The 22243-nt window shown below is 48.5% G+C and overlaps 1 protein-coding gene and 1 long non-coding RNA gene across 2 annotated transcripts in view; both read right to left on the reverse strand.

The window, feature by feature from the left end:
- The window catches only part of LOC144095338 (uncharacterized), a 29427-nt gene extending 18317 nt beyond the window's left edge, over nt 1-11110 (reverse strand). Inside the window, exons 1-5 of the mRNA XM_077629102.1 lie at nt 11011-11110; nt 9981-10060; nt 9274-9312; nt 6597-6794; nt 2460-2738 (exon numbers count right to left, since the gene is read on the reverse strand). Coding sequence (XP_077485228.1) covers nt 2460-2738; nt 6597-6794; nt 9274-9312; nt 9981-10060; nt 11011-11110 — 696 coding nt within the window. The remainder of the gene's footprint in view (nt 1-2459; nt 2739-6596; nt 6795-9273; nt 9313-9980; nt 10061-11010) is intronic.
- A 628-nt stretch (nt 11111-11738) lies between these two features.
- Nucleotides 11739-16539, reverse strand: LOC144094796 (uncharacterized). The gene is made up of 3 exons (XR_013306574.1): nt 15897-16539; nt 13997-14056; nt 11739-11876 (listed from the first exon to the last, which is right to left on the reverse strand). It is a non-coding gene; the product is annotated as an uncharacterized LOC144094796 (long non-coding RNA).
- Between the last annotated feature and the right edge of the window lie 5704 nt (nt 16540-22243).

Raw genomic sequence — 22243 nt, forward strand, 5'->3', positions numbered from 1 at the left:
GTGTGGCAACGAGAGTGAGGTGGCTGACCCTCCGGAGAGTGCACATGTGCCAGTGCGCAGGCGCAGTTGGTTACTCGTGTAAGCGGGTCATTGCTGAGGATTGCGGTAACCTTTAAATGCAATACATGCGTGTTGTTGCTCCGAAAAGATGCAGCACCTAAGCTGACGTTTCTTTGCGCTGTACAAGCGGGGAGAACAAATTTTTTCTACTCACAGGTTCTAACCTACAAGCATGATTAATGAAAATGCACTTCGTGCATGAAACAGCTCGCTGTCACAGTAATAATGCACTTGCGGGTACCAACGTTACCACAGGTGGATTGAACCAAGGTGTGCATAGTATGAATCTATTCTTCTTTCCTCGTCCCATTTCACTTCCTTGACGGCGCACCCGCTGTGGTGATCAGGGGTTAGAGCGCTCGACTACTGAGCCGGAGTACCCGGGTTCGAACCCGGCCGCGGCGGTTGTGTTTCGGTGGAGATGAAACACAAAAGGCGCCCGTATGCTGTGCGATGTCAATGCACGTTAAACGTCCCCGGGTGGTCGAAAATTTTCCGGAGCCCTCAACTACGGCACCGATTTCATACCCACATTCCTTCCTTCCCTCACTGCACGGTTGCGGTGTCCAGCGAGAAGTGAGACTGTTACTGCGTCGTTTCCTTTCTTCAAAGAGCGCTAATTTGGTTACTGAGCAGTGTTACCCGGATGTAAGCCCTGCCGGTGCGGTTGCGTTTCTTTGGAGGCGAAACGCAAAAGAAGGGAGTTTGCTGTGCGATGTCAGTGCATATGATGGTATAGGTGGTCTGAATTATTCCGGAGCCCTCTACTAAGGCACTCGTTTCTCCACTCCCACCTTCCTCCCTTCCCTCACGGCGCCGTACAAGTGTCCATCGAGAAGTGAGGGGGTTACAGAATCTTCGATTTCCTCGACAATTATTGGCTCTTATTAGGAATCAAAGGTGCAGTAACTGTCCCACTTCTGAGTGGACACTTCAACCGCGCTGTGTGGAAAAGGAGGAAAAAGGGAGTGAGAGAAGTAAGAGAGGTGTTGTAGTGGAGGGCTCTGGAAGTGTGTTAACCGCCTGGGGATCTTTAACGTGCACTGACACCGCACAGCGCACGGGCGCCGTTTGCGTTCAGCCTCCAAAGAAACGCGGCCACCGTGGCTGGGTTCGAACGAGTAGCCGACAAGAATTTTCACAGTGTGGTTCAAGAGTCCGCCCAAACCTAGTGTTACCGCGATTTTGCTTTCTACATCATTTCACATGTGTGAATGCACACGCCCAACATTCCAACTGATCGCTGCAAAGCATTCCCTTCAAATCAGTTTTCAGTGTGCTAGCAGTTCATGAATTTTCCAAGTATTTAGAGAATACACAAGCGGGCTTCGCTTCCATCTGGGGTCTTCGTCCAGAATACGCGAATGAAAGGAATGAAAGGTAGGGCCGACCCGCCGCGGTGGCTCAGTGGTTAGGGCGCTCGACTACTGATCCGGAGTTCCCGGGTTCGAACCCGACCGCGGCGGCTGCGTTTTTATGGATGAAAAACGCTAAGGCGCCCGTGTGCTGTGCGATGTCAGTGCACGTTAAAGATCCCCAGGAGGTCGAAATTATTCCGGAGCCCTCCACTACGGCACCACTTTCTTCCTTTCTTCTTTAAATCCCTACTTTATCCCTTCCCTTACGGCGTGGTTCAGGTGTCCAACGGTATACGAGACAGATACTGCGCTATTTCCTTCCCCCCCAAAAACCAATTATTATTATTAAAGGTAGGGCAGGGACGAGCGGACGCTGGCCCGGAAAGTTGACTGCCGCGTGGCGAAAACCAGCGCACCGAAAACGGATCATGCAATGAAAAGACCACAGGACAACACTGACGACCACCGCTATTTTTTATTCTCATCAAATATCCTCAAACTTAATCCTCTATGCGACCCTGTATCAAACGCACATGAGAACAAGTGTCGACATCTGGCTACTACGCGTGCTCAGGAAACCCAAGGCTGATTCTTAGGAACGCAGCGCTGACGGACTACAGACAAGGACGAGGAGTGGACACAACTGTGCTGCTCAGCGAAATTGTGTGCACTTGTCCTTGCCCGTCGACCACCTGCGCTGCCTGCCTATGATAAATTCCAACCAACTCGCCCAGCAACAAAGCTTCAAGGCTGATTCATTATTTACCCACACTGCGGTGCTAAACTATTTTACTACGTTAAAAATGTGTTTCCTATTCACTTTCGCCTATAATTTGAAATAGCGATGTCGGACATGGGTGGCCAACCTCGTGGTGTATAAATACTCAATCTTCAGAAATACTGTATTTGCTCCCTTGGCCTTACACTAGGACAGGCACAAGCTAGCGGTGCCATTTGGCTGGCATAGGATAGATACAGCCGTTTTCAGTACGCTGGCTTTCGTCACTGGACAGGGGCCACTACGCTGCTAGGCCGACGCACGCCGCTCTTGGTGGCCTTGGTCTCCCACTTGTGGAGCGTGCGAGGCGGCAGCGACAGGGACTCGGTGCGGGCGCAGCTCTTGAGCACCTCGGCGCATTCGGCCGCCTCCTCGATGATGGACTGGACGTAGGCGCGCAGCGACTCGCGCACCTCGGGGTCGTTCATCTTCTCGCGCGGGATCACGAACTGGCGCGAGGCGAACGCCGACGGCTCCTGCTGCAGGCCCAGGTACACCTCGTGTTGCTCGGGAGACATGCTCTCGCGCAGGTGCTTCGGCATCTGCGCAGTAGAAGACGATTGCGGGTCTTTAACGCGCAGGGGAAACTGCGGCCGAAGAGTTTCAAGCGCATGGAGAATCTTCACAGTCGCCGTCAAAGCCTTAACCACCGAGGAAGCCACCGCAGGTACGATGTTGACTGACAGCGCGAGACCTGCTGTTAGGAACGCAAGAGAATGAAGAAAGAAAACGTTATAAAAACTGAAAAGCCGTCAGCTGTTTGTATAAGGCTGTGGCGTGCAACGTTGTGCCCGGCTCCAGAAGACGACGGCATACCCCAGCATGCCCGACGGGCGCGCGCAGGTCAGAATCCGATGGCTACGCGATCGAATCTCGGCGCTGCGTGTTCTCGGCTTGCCGGTAGCATCGCTGCATACAGACTGAACGAGTCCTCTTAATAAATTTGTGGACACCAGACACCTTCGGCTTGCGTCTGGGATGCTCCTTGTACAAACTGGTGACCCGGACGTGATGCCGCTTACAGGCGAAACTTGGACTCGATGGTCAGGAGCCAGGGTTGCGAGTCAGAAAGCCAGAATTCGGGCAGCTTGAGCGCGGAGACGTCATGCTCATGCGGCATGACAGAAGCGGCGAGGCAGTGGAGGAAGCTGTTGCCAGGCGTCGAAGGCAGCCGGGGTCTCGAGCTCCGTGCAGCGGTAGGCTGATGCAGGCGCAAGCCGGGAACAGAGACGGGGCAACTCGAAGTCCGGAGTCACCAGTTTGTGGAAGAAGAGTCAACAAGGCCAACGGCGCTAAAAGTGACGTCGTCAGCGCTTCACCGATAGTACATATACTTCGCATTCCATAAGCTAATATGTGTCCATCCAGTTCATCCCATTGTACTCTGTGTCACCGTAAATCAGCAAACTGCGAAGTAAACTGCATAAAAGCGAGCTAGTGGAACACAGAAACTCCGTTAATTGAGCACTAGCACTACTTCAGCGCTTCACCGATAGTACATATACTTCGCATTCCATAAGCTAAACTGTGTGTCAATCCAGTTCATCACATTGTACTCCGTGTCACTGTAAATCAGCAAACTGCGAAGTAAACTGCATAAAAGCGAGCTAGTGGAATACAGAAACTTCGGTAATTGAGCACTAGCACTGCTTCGCCACCGGAGAGTGAAGAACCTCTTCTGTTTATGCAGATGCATCGGTGCAGAATTCTGAAGGTTTATTTCAGGTTTAACGCCCCAAAGCGACTCAGGCTATGATGGACTACGTAGTGAAGGACTCCGGAAATTTCGACCACCTGGGGTTCTTTAACGTGCACTGACATCGCACAGCACACGGGCCTACAGAATTTTGCCTCGATCGAACCCGCGTCATTCGGGTCAACAGCCAAGTACCATAACCACTGAACCAGCGCGGCGGCTACGGACGGGGAAATAAAGAGCTTAAGCGACAGGTAAAAAACGCGGAAGGTAAAAACTGGATTAATTCAAAGAAAAAGAAGCAGACTTGACCGGTCAGTGACACATCCTTTCCCGAATATCAGCCTGCTGGCGATTTCCAGGTTTCAGCGGTTCCAACACATCAGCCAGGTTACGTGATCCCTTACTAAATACCACTGATTATCAGCACTTATCATATTATTGGAACGACCGTTCGTGTAAAACCAGGCTGTGCGAGGTAGCAATGGCGCGGTTTCGGCGCAGGATTCCCAGTTTGAATTTATATCTATGCAGGTGTGGGCTGACACCGACAAACCTATGTGACGCATGCGGGGAGGTTGAATTTGTATGCCATTTTCTCCTCTGCTGTCCAAAGTTCGCACTTCAGAGAAAGATTTACCTGGAGGTCCCTCTCTCCAGGTTAGGGCTCCCGTTATCTCTGCCAGTGTTATTATCGTTTGGTGCGAGCGCCAAAAGATTTGCAATGGGTTCAATTTGTGGGATTCTCTATGATTAAATAATTGCAACTGGTAGGTTGATTTGCTAATTCTTTTAATATTCTTCGAGCTCTTCTTTTTTCACCAAAATTCTGTCTGTTCTTTAACTTTAAATGTTCTTTTGCCGTTTTTATTGATACATTTTTCAGAATTCAAGCTTGGTGCTAAAATTTGTCGTAGTCGCCTATGGAAATTTCTTTGCTTATGCCACTACACCATGGCCAATCCCCCAGCGTGGGTATGTGCCATGTTTTTTGAGGCAAAGAAGAAGAAGAAATATATAAATATATAAGAAGGCAGATCAGGAAGGAACCTTTCTGTGATACCTCAGGAGTCGGTGTCGTACTTTTTGAAGCTAGAGCAGGGTGTCTTAGAACGCAAAGCTAGAAAAAATTCTCCGCCAACACTGCCTCAGTGTTCAACTTACGTTAGCTTACGGGAGCTTCAAGCGTTTACATCGAGGGGCTCAGCAAACATGCAGAAGTCCAAACCCAAACATTCGCGGATGTTTCCTTCCCGGAAACATTCCTTCTAAAACACAAGCAGTGCCATCTACCTCATGGGTTTGCACTAATATTGCAATTTACAGCCACCTTCGCTATACCCGGTTAATTTCCTCGTTATATCAGCTAATAAATTTCATAAACGTGTGCATTAAAACACGGCGAATAGTTTTTTGCACCATCCGGAACCCCTTGCGACAAACGGTTCGGCCGTAATAGCCATCCGAAGGTCCTTGGAATGCACGGTTTGGGGTATCAATTGAGGTGCTACGCGCCCACTGTTGCTATGCGATATAGTGGGGTCACGTGGCTACGGTTTTGGTCAGATTGACCTTCAGTGCAGACAGACGCGTACTTGACAAACATAAGTAGTAAGAGTTAAAACTCCTAAAAGAAATTTAACCAAAGCGATGACACATTTGCAAACAATGGAACATGTGACACCAAAATGCGGCGGTATCTATGCGGATGTCGATGCAGGCACAGTCACTCTCTCTGAGGCCCTAGAGTTCAGAGGTAACAATGACCACGTGAATAAATCTGAGGTAGAAGTTAGCAAAAAACGATTGGAAGATTGGTGGCAGGGAGGTGACGAAAGATTACAGTGGAGGATTAAAAATTGTATTTGAAGAAAATGGCGAGCATGATTGAGCGTGGTTTGTCACCATTAATCAAAATATATTTCTCACGTCTCTGTGAAGGCACACAAACCAGAAATCAGGTGTTCGGGTGTAACATATATCCGTGCTATATGCTACGTGTCTTGATGTCTTCAGAAACAAGCCCCAACGCTTTGCGAGTTAAATTCATACACGTCAGAATAAATATCTAGTTCAAAATTATGAATAATTTTGCAGAGAGCAACCGACTAGGAAGGCTGCTCAGAGCGCTACTATTGCTACATAATTAATAAAAAGGCGACCACGTGGGAGTACGGTGGCTGCTGTCCTAGTCTGATGAGGACTTAACTACAAAGCATGCTACTTCACCTCTGGACATAAATGCATAAAAATAAAGGCGATGAAATGTGTTCTGTTCAGAGGCACTGTTGACGCTTTACTCCAGACTGACGGCAAATGCGTCACTAATTCGTGTAGGTTCGGGAAGCTGCCATCACAATAGCCTCAGTTAATTGTTCTGTGAGCCTTATATGACACATGCTTTCATGAACTTCTGCGGCAGATCTTAATCCTGGGGGGGAGGGGTGTAACTAGCGCCACCTCGTGAAACAAACGTTAACATTGAAAGCGATTTTCCCAGGACTGGCGCACAGGCAAGTAGAAGAGAGCAAGCGCCTTTTACAGACTTGTCCTGTTTGCCTTGGTGCGCAATGCTGGCTCAGCCGTACTACTGAAACTGTACTACGCAGTTATGCCCTGCAGGCTCGCAAATATGGGGCTGCCACATCGATTGCGACTAATGCTGGGGTGCAAGGAGTGAAGGCCACCTGGATTATGCGCTTACGTGCAAGAACTGCGGCGAATCGGGTGACTCGTTTGCCCGCCTCACGACCATGGTGGACGAGTGCACGCTGGAGGAGTCGACCCAGCGACGCTGGTTGAGCGAGTTGGCCAGGGCCGGTCGGAGGGACTCCGACAGCGAGAAGGGCGTCGACAGCGTCTCGTAGACGGAACCCTCGTGGGCCCCGGGTCTCTGCTGCTGCTGCGCCCAATGACATAACAGAGGGGAAGGTTAATTATAACGGGCAAATAAAGTTGACCTCTGTCGATGGAGTACCGCGAGATTATTCGCACCGAAAACAGAGCTTTTATAAAGTAAACAGGATCAAAAGACGAAATACAGCTGTCGCCATCATCGGCCAGTTTCGCGAGTGAAATGCCTGCGTCGGCACAGATTTTTGGGCACGGATACGAAAGGCTGCGTTACATCGCTATTTCTTCAGAACGGTGGCAAGCCGTCCTTTTCGACAAGGACGTCACGAATTTGGATCAACTGACGGTAAGATTTTTAAACCCAATTTTCACGCTGATAAATGCGTCTTTAGCTGCTAGACAAATGCCAGCATAGTCAGAAGGAGACAGATAATGAATTTTTACTGACAGCAATAAATAGATTAGATAGATGGAGTTATCCACAGTGTCCCGATTACATAGCGCCTACCGCGACCGCGAGATGTAAATGTTAATGCACAGATGGCCGTATATATATATATATATATATATATATATATATATATATATATATATATATATATATATATATATATATATATATATATATATATATATATATATATATATATATAGAGAGAGAGAGAGAGAGAGAGAGAGAGAGAGAGCAGGTGTACCCGCAGCTTCTGCCTGCTGGGTTATAACTTGAATTTATGGAACTGAAAGGTACATTCTGTAGCAGAAAATCTGGTAGAAAAACTAAAAGCTAGTTCGATGTAGGCAACTAAAAGCAAATATACAAATAATAATTGCTGTTGGAGCCGTTGTTACATTCTCTAACACCGGGAAGTAACATTCGCATGGCTATCACCGTGGAGGCAGTCTTTGAAGCACGCACACACTCTACTCCTGGTGACGTATAAAGCTACCTCTCTAACGGTTACAAGCTGTTATGGCCTCTAAAATGAACGTTACAGCAAGAATCCTTTTGATGTTTTCATTATTCTTGACTTGTGTAAGGGCTACAACACCTGAAAGAAAGGCAATTTATAGGTTATTTTGGGAGAAGCTGCCGGTTAACTCATGCGGGAAGTCGGCTTTCGAGAATATATAACCTATAAGGTGAGGCACTCCGCCGACACAACTCATAACCTGCTCAACGACCACGCTGCCATGAACAAAAAGGAATTTCTCCTTCAAGGCTACGAGCATCTGACGCTCCTCAGGGTCCCCGCCGTCATTAAAAAAACCCGCAAAAATCTTTAAAGGAAGGACGTGCGCCGATGGGTTTGCGAAGAACAGTTCAGCCCCGCTGCCTTAGAAGCATCCCCAATGAACGCAGCAAGTATTCCGGAAGAATTCGGCACGAATTTGTGCCAAATTGGACTTCAGATTACATTTTTATCGCGAAATGAAGTACCGCTAGGTCACACCACCGAGCTAGGCCTAATGCCGACGTGTACGGCTGCGACGGCACTGCCGCCGGCCCACCGCCCGTACTCTTGCTAAGCCTAGGCGTGCTACGCCCGTGCATCGCGCACGCCATGACTGACCCCGACATGCAGGAGTCAAAATTGGACGATCTACCACCGCAAAACGACCAAAACGAATGCGAAGATTCCCCTACAATGCATCCGGAAGGCAAGAAATTATGACTCTGGTTCGTGATTATGGACGAAAAACGGCAGACGGCGGTCCGTCACGGCCAAGTGAACCAAGACCATGCAAGACTCCTGCGTATTCGAGTTCAGAGATTGCTATTGGTTAGATTCTGTCGGAGGTCAGGCAGCTACAATGTCGGCGGCCAATAAATGGCGTTGCTCCGACGGGAAGGAAGCGCAGCCCCCAGAGGTGAGGCCGGCGAACGAGCGCCGACCTCTCAGCGTGCAAAAAGTCACAAGAGGAGGCGGAAAGGCACGAAGACGCCAAAATTCAAAATTTGACTACGGATAACTCAGCTTCTACAAAGCGCATACAAAATTTTTGCTCGAGAATATTCGTGATGCGGCGTGCTTTAACATCACAGACATGCCGCAACTTTATAGGGAGCCCCTTGAACAGATGCCAATTGGAGAGGGCTCTGCGGCACACTACAGAACTAAGACGCGGGTTCGATCCCGGCCGCGGCCGTCGAATTTCGATGGAGGCGAAATTCTACGGGCCCGTGTGCTGTGCGATGTCAGTGCACGTTAAAGAACCCCAGGTGGATGAAATTTCCGGAGACCTTCACTACGGCGTCCCTCATAGCCTGAGTCGCTATGGGACGTTAAACCCCCATAAACCAAACCAAACGCTACAGGACACACTAAGCACCAAACAAACACGAAACATCTTCCGGGCCCTCCTCGACCTAACAACCACCAAACGAGAAACGGCTGACCGCACGCACAAACTAAAGCACACTGCCACCAAGCAAGGCATGGATATAATACCATACCTAAAACAAATACATACCACTTCCCCTCCAAGCTGCGGCAACACCGATATCCCCACCATCAATCCACCCTCACCTTGACGAAGATATCACCACAGCCGAGGTAAGGGCTACCCTGGACCACATAATCCGCAACACAACCCCCGGAACTGACCAAATCACCTATCGACTGCTGCGCAAGCTTTGGATAACACATCCATGGTGTAATGCTGTACTACAACCACCACTGGAGGGCAAACACCATACCAGAACGGTGGGAACATGCCAAAATCGTTTTTATACCTATACCTGGAAAACAGTTATCACTAGATAGCCTCAGTCGAATATCTGACTAGCTGCGTAGGTAAATTATTCCAGCATGTCGTGCTACGAAGGCTAAAACCACATCTGGAAGCCAGCAATTTTTTTTCACGCACTCAGTTCGGCTTCTTACCTTATCTTTCGACACTCGACATACTAATCCAACTTAAAGAAACTGTACTAAACAATCAGATACACGAACATGCCACCCGAGCAATACTGGCGCTAGATATACCCAAACTTTTCTACAATGTCAGCCACGACGACATTTTATCCACACTAGCAAAAACAAACTGTGCCACGCGCACATGGAAATATTACAAGCATTCCTCTCCCAGCACATGGCGACTACGATGTTGGGACAACTTACATCATCCAACATCCATCTACCCAAGCACGGCATTCCACAAAGATAGTTTTTATCACCCTCCTATTCAACATTGCCATCGCTCCGCTGGTTGATCTGCTTGAAAACTTGCGAACCTCCACCAAGCAATATGTGCCGATGATATCACACTCTGCCACCACTGGAGCACCAGGGCATGTACAGGACACCTTAATAACTGCAACCAACACCATATAAACATACAAGCAATCGACAGGCCTTAGCTGCGCGCCCACTAAATCCGAACTACTTATCAAACCGCCCATTCATGCGCCTGTGATTAAAATAAGAATAGACAGCACACCTAAACCCACAGTAAAAAAAACCCCGAATACTTGGCCTACACATACAGCAAGACATCAAGGCGACTCATGCCGTACATCTCCTACAGACTCAAATAAACCAAATAACACATATTATCAGAAGCGTCTCCAAACACAATAAAGTACTCAAGAAAAACGACACACTGCGTATCATAGACGCACTAATAACCAGTACACTGGCATACCACCAACCATATCACAACCTCACTGTGAGGTTGCGCAGCACTACACCTACCCTGACACGCTAACACCACTAAGCTGCTAGAGCTATATGATTGCATAACAGAGGAAATAACTGAAGCCCACGCGTCCAATCATCAAGGTAGACTGGGACAAACACTCTCTGGGCTGCACTTAGAACACTAAGTTACAGCCCGCCAAATACCGCCATCTCCCACCCCAAGCTAACAACCCTCGCACCTACCCTACAAAGCAACCGGAAACTGAAGCCACTTCTCCGAAACATGCATCCAGACCACCATAAAGGTCTCAGGTAAGCACGTGCGTCCCACCTCACAAAACTATACAGCGCAAGGCAAGACATCCTATATACCGACGTAACACCGCACCCACAATTCCCAGGCACTCACACAGCGGCTTTCCTGGACACAGGCACTGGCCAAGGAGCAGCAACCCTCCGAACCACGAACACCACAGAGGCAGAATACCTGGCCATATCTATGCTTACAGGACACATCTGCACCCTCCCAAACAGCGCACAGACTCCTCCGTAAAGGCACCGTTCCTTATCTGCAGCCCATATACTGTCTAAGCTTCTAGCACCACAGCAGCAAATCACCATTACATGGGGCCCCGAGCACGAGGGCATCCCCGAAAATGAGTGCGTTCATGCGTTTGCCCACGAACTTTGCGTCCGGGCGCCGGTAGATGGCCTCCACAACCATACGGCCACACCCAAAACGAGCCCTCTGAGTAGCACACTCTCATACAGCACTACAGGCGAAGTCTCATCATATACCCTCCTCCCCACTCACGCTAGGCCATTAGAATGCATACATTTGAGACAACTTCAGTTCCCTCACTCGTTCCACCTCACCCACTTTCCTTCATACTGTACCACCTGCGGAGCCCCCCCCCCCCCCCCCACACACACACACACACCCACTATATCACTACATATAGATCCCACATCTCACCTGTGTCCCGCCCATTCACACACCAACCCCAACAACCTGGGAAACAACGCAAGCTGATTGACCGGGCTAGGCTGGAGAGGAAGTTCAGGGGGCTCTTGGAGGTTTTTTTTTATCTCTTATTAAATAAAGTTTATCCTCTTCCTCTGCGCACATGCGCCTACTCTCGTCTGTTTCGCCACTGCGATGCTACATGGAACGTTGAACGAAACTCCCGTCATAATACCAAAAAAGTTGTATAGCCGTACACGTGATCACTTATTCTGAGTTGAAAAGACCACACAGGAGTGTACAAAATCAACGCTTGCTTATTGCTAGGGCAGTTGTAGATCTGATTGATTTAGTAAATGAAGAAATAAAGCCTATATGTACTAGCGGTGGTCTCGGTGGCCTTGGTGGCCTTGGGAGCCTTCTGGCTTCTTGCTGCGCTGTTGGTTCCGTTGTCCTGCTGTAGTTGGGCGTCCTTGTGTGAGAACCATGCTGGCTGTAAATGGCCTTGGACAAGGACTTGTTGCTCCTGAAATACACAGCCGGCCGCCAAATGTTGTACGTAGCAGGTGCGAGCTGATCAGGCATTCTCACTTGAAGCTTTTGGGTCAGGAGTAAAACCAGTCAAAAGACGGAACACAGCGAAGAGACAAGGCACACACACGGCGCCCAAAGAGCTCGTAAAAATCCAGTCGTCGTGTGTGTCCCTCGTCTCTTCGCTGTGTTCCGTCTTTTGACTGGTTTTACTCCTGAACCTGTACCAACTGACCAAGATTTCAACACTACTGCAATGCCTTTCTTCTTCGCTGGGTATCTTTCTAAGTGTGCACGGTCCCGAGAATCAGGCAACGGTTTGTGTCAGCGCAATTGCCATCATAACTTGCCGAGCGCGGACTCTGTCCCATTGCCTCAGGGTGAATTCGGCGCCCAAAGAGCTGGTAAAAATCCAGTTGTCATGTGTGTGCCTCGTCTCTTCGCTTTGTTCCGTATTTTGACTGGTTTTACTCCTGAACATGTACCAACTGACCCAGATTTCAACACTACTTTTAGGTCACTTCTACTCTGAATGGCCACATTTCAATAGGGGCGATTCTGGCGCAGAGACAGGCGAGGCGCTCGGTTCATCAAATGTACCGCCCACCATAGTACGACCCGAAGCCTAAAGGCGTATTTTTCTAAGGTCTCTCTCTCTCTCCTTTCTATCGCCTCTGCCATTCGCTAGGTTTGGAGCATAAAATATGAGTGAGGAGGGTGAGGGGTGTAATGGCACTCCTCTGCATCCCCACCTCCTGCGAAAGAAAATTGCCTGCGATCAATTAAATTGATGCGGAGGAAATGCGATAGCATGCTTATTTCACACGCAAATCTATCTCAGTTCTGATTTGCAATCCAATTCCCAGTTATCTCTCTCCCCGATTAGTCTAATTCTATTCCTATTCCGCCCATGCAATTTCACATAATGTGTCGCATTTACAGATCGCGGATACTCTACACGGTAGTACAGACGCAATGGCGCTGCGTTTAAGTCATGCACCACAGCGCTGACAGGTGGCTGTTTCAAATACAGCCACTGGTGGGGTTTGTGAGACCCAGGTTGCTCTTCTCGAGCAATGCTAGAAGGAATAGCTCCCGCTGACTTCAATGTTGTACTAATAGTTCTTCGGGAGGTTGCATCATTTCTATGTAGGCCTGCTGATGTCTGAGTCATTTTTTTCTTAGTCGTTTTCATTTTTGCTGAGTAAATCTTCATTCGTCGTCTTCCATCTCGACCCTACAAGTGGAGAAGGGGAGAGAGAAGAGGGCCAGGAGGAAAGGGCGACGGTTGACACTAAACACCACCTAGCAGGTGGAGGCTTCATACCCACGACGACGCCGATGTCGCCGAAGAGTTTTCGCCATCATGGCTCCCTTAATGCTATCGCATAAAAAACAACAACCTTGTGGTGTAATCACAGGCTGCCCACCGTGGCAGGCGGGAAGTAAAGACTTGTTGCGAGAGGTAACTCAGAAAGAGCGACCTGGGTCGCACTAGTCCCACCGGTGGCAGCCCCAGCCACCCAGGGCAGCGGCGCGTCGCTTAACAGCTGCGCCACTGCGCCAGGCAGAGTATGAGGACTCCCAGCGACCTATAAGTGTTGAGAATAACCGTTGTCGTGGTGTTAAAAAATGAGAGCTAAAACAATGAGACACCAAGAACGGAAAATAACAGAAATGAGAAAGAAATCGGCATGTGTTCAATGAGCGCAGTTCGTTACGGTGACCGCTCACGCATTTCCATCGTGTCGCCCAAGCAAGCGCCATTGAGTTTTCTTTTTCGTTGATAAAAATAAACAACTACACTTTTCAGGATCCCGCACTCTCCGAGAGCTTTCCATAAATCTGCTACAAATTTTGAATGAGTGAGCAGTGCACTAAATAGTACTAAAGATCTAACCGAAGTGCTAACTTGGTGGCGTAGCGACATCTGCAGAATAAGAGCACGCCGGAGCATGTATGTACCGTCTACAAGTCTACAAGCGTGTTCTTGTACACCATCGTTGCGTCGAAGCAGTATGCGCGAATCGAAACCACCTGCCCGTGCCGATGTACTGCTAGCGTAAAATACCTTTAAACAGATCGCGCCAAAGAAACACAGAACACGATACTCACATATCGCAGAAGCAGAACCTCTGGAGAGACGAGTGCGACCGGCGTTTTTACAGACTACCGCTGAAAGTAGAAACGTTGATCGTATTAACTTTGAACGAAGCGCTTGCGAAGCCTAAGAATCAGCGATCGCTCTGAGCTCGTGCTAGCGTGGACTCAAGTGCACGTGGCACGATAGTCTTCTTTTCTCTTGCACATGAAGCGCATTGTGGTTTAGATGTGGAAAAAAAGAATAACTGGATCATCGTGTTTTCACATTATGCTCGAGGTGCAAAAACTAAGATTCTAGTTTTGCATGCGGATGTCGACAATCGTTGCTAATTGTGTCTTCATACATGGTACATACTCACGAGGAGCGATTGGCCAGGTCTTGATAAGGTATGCCAGGGAGAATGTTTAAGGCGATTTTAAGGTAATGGGGGATTAAGTGTAAATGAACAACAGTGAAATGAAAGAGAAAAAATAACTAAAGCAGCTGTCCCAGCCTTTTGGTTTTGGAGATTTTTTGTAGTTATTGATGTACGGGTCAAGATTTTGCTCCTCCTTCCCTCACATGCTTTTGAAAATAGGTCCTCTGCCCCTACTACTGCTACTACTGCCACTACTACAACTACCACTACTGCTACAACTAGAACTACTACTACAACTGCTACAGCTACAACTACTACTACTGGCACTGCATGCTACTAGAGCAGCTACTACTAGTGCTACTGCTACAACATAGATTGAAGTTTTGGCAAAACAAGTTAAGTCCTACGTCACTCTGCCACCCTTCTCAACTCGGCTGACGAGTGCCCTGCAAAACTACAAACTTTAATATATTTTCTCATATTGTCTAAGGTACATGCCGAGTCAATGCAATGAATCTGAATTATAGAAAACTTACTGCGTTAAAAAATTCTTGCTTTGCGAAAACGCGAGGCAAGTTCGACAGCGCTCATGGTTTAAAAGAAAAGGGACCAATAGTATTGCTCTAAAGTCCATAGTTCACAGAATTAACGCCGTTCATGGAGATACGTCGCTCAGAACAACCGCGAAAAAGCAAGAGAACCTTATAATGCCACCAGGCCGTTCCTATAGCTATCTACAATTGCAATGATGCCCACAAAATTCATATCATTTTCACAACTTCAGCAAATATCAAACTTTCAAGCTTTCATTTTGCTAGTGAATGTGACTGAAATCTGTGATCGCTCAAAATAAAATGCCTGGGCTGAGCATTTCTAGATAAATACATTTTACAGTAATTCTTTATCGTTTTCTTTTCTTGGATATTTCTTAAATAATCTGTGTTATATGCACTGTCAACAACATTTTGTTACGGTAGCACCAAGCTCGAGGTCGCATCAGCTTCCTAGTGTTTTCAAAAGCGAATCACTCTATAGACTTCTATGTCTTATCCTCTAGCATGAGAATGCAGTTAATCAGCGACCAAAATAACTTTCATGAGACATCACATTCCCGAATGCTCGCGTACTGAGCATGAAAAAAACTTAGGCTTGCGTGATGTTCACTACATACACGAAGATCGCCGTGAAAAGGACCCCATAAGACAAAATACTACACATAAACGATCGTCTGCTTTCGCCACATGTGACATATTCTGCAATTATATGAATGGAATCCTTGTGAAAATAACACACCCGCCTTATGCACGATTAGCATGACAGAATTGTACTTTGTACCTTGTCCTCAGCGGTTCAACCGGTTATTCGATCCGTTCCCTTTTTGCTAAGATTTCGTTTCTTGCACGCCTTCCCTACAAGACCATTTTCCCTCACTAGGCAAACAAGCTGGCACTTCTAGTGTGCTGAAAAGCCTTGCAGCGTTGCTGTTAGCAATTCAGTCGAAAAATTGGTTGCCATTTCAACACCAGTACACGAAAAGAGTAGAGCTCGCTCACCTGCGGCTGGGGATGAAATAGCCGTAGAATTCGAAGCACACGTTAAGAAGCAGTTGTTGCCCAGAAGGGTGCTGACAAGCGCATCATCTCATACGCTGCGTCCAGTGACACGCTGCGCTGCGTCTTCACTGTTCAGAGCAGTATACGCCCAGCAACACTGGGAATGCTACCGACATCTGTCGACAGACAAACTTGTTGGTCTGCCATGTCGCTCGACAATTCAGTAGGGCCTTCAAGTCAGGCTGCTCGCACTCTGGAAGCTGACCTTTCCTTCTCAGGAATAGGTTCCAGAAGTTGCGGTTTTCCAAGCCCCATTCGCATCTGCATTTGCAGTCTCAGTCACTACGATGTCATCAATCCTCAGTTCGCCGCAAGGTATTGTAAGCGGGGTTGAATTTCCAATTCTAATGCCAGACGGTAAAGCGTCTCTTTCACTTGCGTAGAGCTCGTCTACCACGTGGACCATTCTGGTGCGTTCTGCGCGTCTGCAGTGCTCCTTTTACGTTCCTTGTTGTGAGGACTCTTCGGCGCACGATTGGCTTTGCAAGCTGCAATCCATCTGGTAGGCACCCTCCGCCTCAGCTTGGCCCAAAAAGTGCTCAGCTCTGCGTTCACTCCCTGTCTAACCAGCAACCTTACATGCGTTCGCACACACCGTTTGGAATGAAAGGGTGACGAAGGTCGCACCGTGACGAAGCTCGAAGAGGGCCTGAACGGTTATCACAGCGGCGCTCGAACGAGCTGAGAGCAGCCGCGTTGTTGCCAAGCGATGAGCGATAACGGGCGCGATGAGGAAACTGGGCCACCGCCGTTTACGCGAATCAAGCGTTCTGTTCAACTGATGTCCGATTTCCAATACTCATGTATAGAATCACCCGACACTGCACGGTACCGTTGTCGCGCTTCAGGATAGAAGTGACACTCTTCCATCCCGGCTTGCGTACAGAGACAATCACATTGTACAGACTGGTCCGACGGGCGCTGGATGGATGGATGGATATGGCTGAACCCTTTAAATCGGGCGGTGGCTCAAGCCACCTAGCCATGACATGAAATTTTACTCTTCTCTCGATTTTAGCCACCAATCAGATAACCTTCGCTTGGTTACTTCTACCCGCTCCGAATAGCGCCGGCGACGCCTCGTGGCAGCCAACCGGACACATCGGGTTCGAGATCACATGGTCAAAAGCGTCACGAGCGTGGATGCTGCGTCCTTCGCGGCTGAGCGATATACAGGCGCACGTGATTTGCTCGTGGCAAGTGTCGGCTCTGTATTACTGAAAGAACACTGGTGTTGACTGAGCCGCGAACGCGCATGTCAAAGCACGCATGCATGTTCACGGCGTTATCGCATTTCGCGAGGCCTATAGGACCACTGTGAGCTATGCTGCGATTAGAGTGGCGGCAGCGTGACGTTTCTCGGCTCACCCGAAAGGTACATTTCAGTGATAGAGCCAGTGCTCGTGACCCGCAAGTCACACACGCCTGTATCTCGGCCGGCCGCGAATGCCGCAGTGTCCATGCTAGTGGCGCTATTTGCCAATTGAGCTCGAACCAGGTGACTGCCGCCAGGTGTGGCAGACACTGTTCTGAGCACTCGTCAGACCATTCTACACAAGCGTAATCGACTCTCTGCTCGTCCGAAGGCAAGGAATGAGTTTGCCAGGGTTTAAAGCGTTTGCTCCTTAGGACCGTGCCCTCGACTGAGGCCTCCAAGAAAGTACGGGTATTGAAAATGCGCTGTTTCGTCGGATCAACACGCTCGATTTGATGGTTTATTTACCTGCCAAGGCCACACCCGTACGCAACAAGTGATGCCACCGGGGTAGAAAGACCAGATTAGTTTGGGCTTCTTCCGGCCTTTTAACGCTGCCACTACGCATTAAACGGGTTCTACAATGTTGCCGCCAGCGAATCAAACCGAGAAAATCGTGTTTATGAACGAAATTCATTGCTACAACTGCGGGGAAATAGTATTTAGACACTGCCCCCCCCCCCTCCACCCCAGAAAAAAATGAAATGTAGAGGAAACAAACATTCTGCTCTGCCTTTAAAGGTTTGCCCACGCATGCAGACATAGACATTGTTTCCTCTATCATAAGCACAATCATAATGTGAGAGACTGCACGAAATTCTTACAAAGCCCCGCTTTAACCAGGCCGTACGATCCTGCCTGCGTGGCCAGCGGTAGCGTGAACCAGATGGTCAGGGTACATCAGCGATGAGTATGCTTCGCAGCAGCTTGAGAGGCCACGCTAGTAACGTGAGTCGGTGCCATTTGATGTCGAACCGCTCAAATAAACACAGCTTAAAGGAACAAGAAGTTCTCTTAAGCTTTGTTTATATGAGGGCGACGAGGAGGATGGCGGCCAACAGCCCGCTCGCTTGGCGCGTTGCTTGCGGTTGCTCACATCGCCAAAGATCCGGTGCGTCGCTGGTATATGTTCGGCTCCATCTACGGGAGCCTCTTGTAACAGCCACCTTTTCGGTCAGTCCGGATTTTTCTGTCACAACCGGATCGCTTACGGCAACAGCGACACTGTTTTTTGTGCAGAACGGTATCCTTAGGCTGTCGCGTAATAACGCTTGTGGGGCTCTACGGGTCCTTTTTATCAGTTAAACTGCGCGCGCTGTCTTCCAGTCGTTAAGGTTCGTACGAATGCAGCGCGACTGCGCGTAACAGGACTGCTGCTCGGGAGATGTGGCGTGTGATTACGGTGCATACAATGGGTTGATAAGGGAGGCGAAAGCAGTGCGCCAGGAGATTACGCAGAGAGCTCTGCTGGGGCGCGGTCTTCCAGCGGCCAGCACATGCCGTCGCGACTTACTTGCACGGACGACGGGGCGGTATCTTAACAGGAAGACAGAAGAGGGAAGCGGCGTCACCGAAGATGGGGTAGCTGTTTAGCGTGAGTGCCTGTTACGCGAGCAGCCTGGTTTCTTACGCCGCAACGAGCAGCACCCCCCACCTAGATAAGACATCCATCCCTTCGGCGACGCAGCGGTCCCCTTGTTCTGCAGGGGCAAGCCGGGATACTGTATGGACAAGGGTTAGCAGCTGCTGGGGTGATTTCCTTGTTTCCACGGCGAACTTCGGCCCAAGCACTAGAACATCCCTTATGCTTTCGGGCAGGACGACTTGTTCCGGAACGTAGATGGAACCTTTTCGCTCCACAGGCCTGGAAAGCAGACGGGAATGGAGGTGCTTCTGTTGATGCTGCCACATGAACTAGGCTGTCTGGTCGGCTAGACGAAGGAACTGCTGTAGCTGGTGTCTCGCTGTATCCGGTGGGGCTGCTTCCCACAGTTTCACATCCATTTGTTTGCGGTATAATCGTGCTTGTCGATGAAACTCCGATTTTAGTATTTTACAAATTCTTTTTCCATGGCCCTCAGAAGGCATAAAGCCCCCGAAGAGCAGTCTTATGTCTACCGGAAGTATGCGCGATCGTGCGCAGAAGGACACGTATCTTGCTTGGCACACTGCTGTTGCTATGTGTGACACGGTGGCAATTGGACTGGCAGAAATACATAAAGAAGGGCCCGATGAACTAGAAATGAACTTGATCAGAGTGGCTGTTCGGGTGAAACACTCTTTTTACTCTTGTACATTTAAGGCGATCATTAAGAGTCCTGTCAAGATGAGATAAGAATAGATTGCTTAGTACTGGTGCCAGGCAAGACCCGATACATATATATACCCTCCTTTTGAAGGTAGGGTTTTTCCTGCCAGCTAATAAATGTGCACCGGATATACAAAAATAAAAGCTCTAAAAATCCTTGTACTGACACACCAGTATCATTCTGAAATTCAACGGCCCCGAATTTGTCAACGCTTTTCTCTATGCACTTTACTAAGCCTGTCTGGGGTAGTGAGGAATAATAGGAACTTGGATAGAACGGCAAAGGGAACCTTGCCGAACACTGTTTTGATTGAAAGCCGGCGGGATGCCATTCAGTTTTCAAAGAATGTCGAATCATAAGTAAAAATAAACAGCAACTAACACGTGAGATTGTAGAAGCCAGACAGATACGGAAACTGAAAGATAAATGCGTTAGTGCAGCGTCTATCTCGTTCTCAAAGAAACAAATTGATTTCCTTGATGATGTAAGTAAAAAAAGGTAAGGGAGTGTTATGTGGCGACTCACGGCATGATAGCCTGGTAGCATTTCTGCGATATTCAGCCTGTATAAGAACTACGCATGCAGTGAATAAACTTCAATTGAAAGTTAGCGCTCGTGGTGTCTTTTTTTTTGTTCGTCCTGGTTTCTTAGCGCTATAATTTCCGTCATGACAAATCAACTCGCCCGAACTGCCACTCTGATGTTTGTTTTGCACGCTTAGGTATTTGGGCCGTTTTGTTGTAGTCCGAGCACTGCGCTCTTGAGAGCCTAGACTGCATGCTGTGCTCCGCCGCTACGTTCTCTAATGTGTCCCCTTGAAAGCGTTTGTTTAGTCCGGAATAAACTGGTGTCCGTTTTTCTGACTTTGGGAGTGTCACTTGTCGGGCGAGACCAATGCTCGCGAACCCTGTTGCCCACAAGGTGAGGCCTTCACGCTGAATCAAGGTCCGGAGGTTACGGAAGTATGTTTATTACAAATAGGTGAACACAATTGGTCTCATTTGGCTGCCCGAAGCATCGTAGATAGGGACAGACAAGCTCACGGTTCCGAATAGCGAACGGACGTCCCTACCACATCTCTTGTTTTACGTCGACAGCCGTTCATGGGGGCCCTACCATGAGTCGTCGTGCAACTCAATCTCTTCGTAGTAGCGCCAAGTCAAGCCAAGCCAAAGACAGGACAAGCCAAGATTGAGAAAAGAAGAGGAAAGAAAACGAGATGAAGGGTGAAAAATGGAGATGTGCTGTCAAAGAGAGAGAATAAAAAAAGGGTGGCTAAACAAGGGCATGGCTTATTTAAAACACAACCACTGTCGTTGAATGATTCAACCAAGCCGAAGCCTAGTTCAGGCAGTTGTTTGCGTTTACCAAGCCAATTTCGTCAAGCGTTGTGATGCGAGCGTCTTTCCCGCCACTTTTCGCTTGTCAAGTACTTGCCCACATTCAGCAACTTGCCTCTGGCGCTCTGCCGGGAACGGGACAGGCCTCACGCCGGACGTAGTTCGCGGTTGCGGGCTCAGTAAAGCGATAAACTAGCTTGCCTGGCCTGTGCTTAAACTAGCTGGATCTGAATGTGGGGAATGTACCTATGTGAGATAATTGGAGCAGAAGCAAACGGAACCTCTCATGGCTTTGTAAGCATAGCTGATTTGCGCAATAAAAAATTGGAGGCATTGCATGTGTCCCGTCATGATCATTCGTACGGTTTCCCATGGACACACACTGGTTCACCATTTCTGCAAGAGAATGGCAAGTGACACAGAATACCGTGCTTCATTTACTTATGTCGTATACCAATACATTTCACGCAGCTTCTTGGTAAGCTGACTGAAATAGCTCCATGCTGTGGGTCTTGTTTATTTCGGGGCACTTACAGTGCGCATTGCTAATACACGTTATGACCGCCCAAGTGATCAAAATCTGAAGTATTCTCACTAGGGTACCTGTTACAGCCGGGGTTGCTGCTTGAAGATTCCAGGCACCATATATTCGTTATTATTTTGATATACTTGCAACATAAATGGGTGGTTGGAAATTACGTGTGGTTAACGTCTTTTGTAATGTATGACCCCTGGTTTCTGCACAATCAAAAAAAGGATGAAGCCATAGAGCTTGGCAGTGCCGAAAGGGCCCCTGAAACGGTTTCCACCGAAGGCAAGAAAATCCACATTGACACCTCAGTTCATTCTTCACTGACAGTGCGATAGCATTATAGCAGCTGTTGATGTCATTACTGTGTGTGTGACGTCACCGCCAATCTGGTGATGCTCCTTCCCTCCAGCCAATGGGCGAATATTGTAACCAACGTGGCATTTTGGCCCCACAGGGCTTCTAAAGTCACCGCGTTAAAAGCAGACGACTGCTGGACGCTAAATCACTTGTCATCGGCCAGGGAATTTATTTTGTTCATTTTTATATCCGCGATTAAAAACGGCCCTCTTTCCTTTATCATTCAACTAATACATAGGAATAAGCCAGGAAGGAGAAAGGTTACAGGCGATGACTACGCTCCCATTACGTAACTATACCTCACGGGGCTGGGTTGTTTTCTGTTGGACCGATGTTGGCATTGTTTCCGCTCCTGCACATTTGTCCCAATATGAAATATCGCTAACAGAACAAAATAGCAGTAGAAATTTCATATTAGCAAAATAGGAATGCGGCTGCTTGACACTGTATTCATGAATTGAATAGTAATTGTTGAGCCCAACAGGAAGGTTATG

The sequence above is a fragment of the Amblyomma americanum genome, chromosome 6 (genome assembly GCF_052857255.1).
Source record: "Amblyomma americanum isolate KBUSLIRL-KWMA chromosome 6, ASM5285725v1, whole genome shotgun sequence".
In the NCBI taxonomy this organism is placed as follows: domain Eukaryota; kingdom Metazoa; phylum Arthropoda; class Arachnida; order Ixodida; family Ixodidae; genus Amblyomma; species Amblyomma americanum.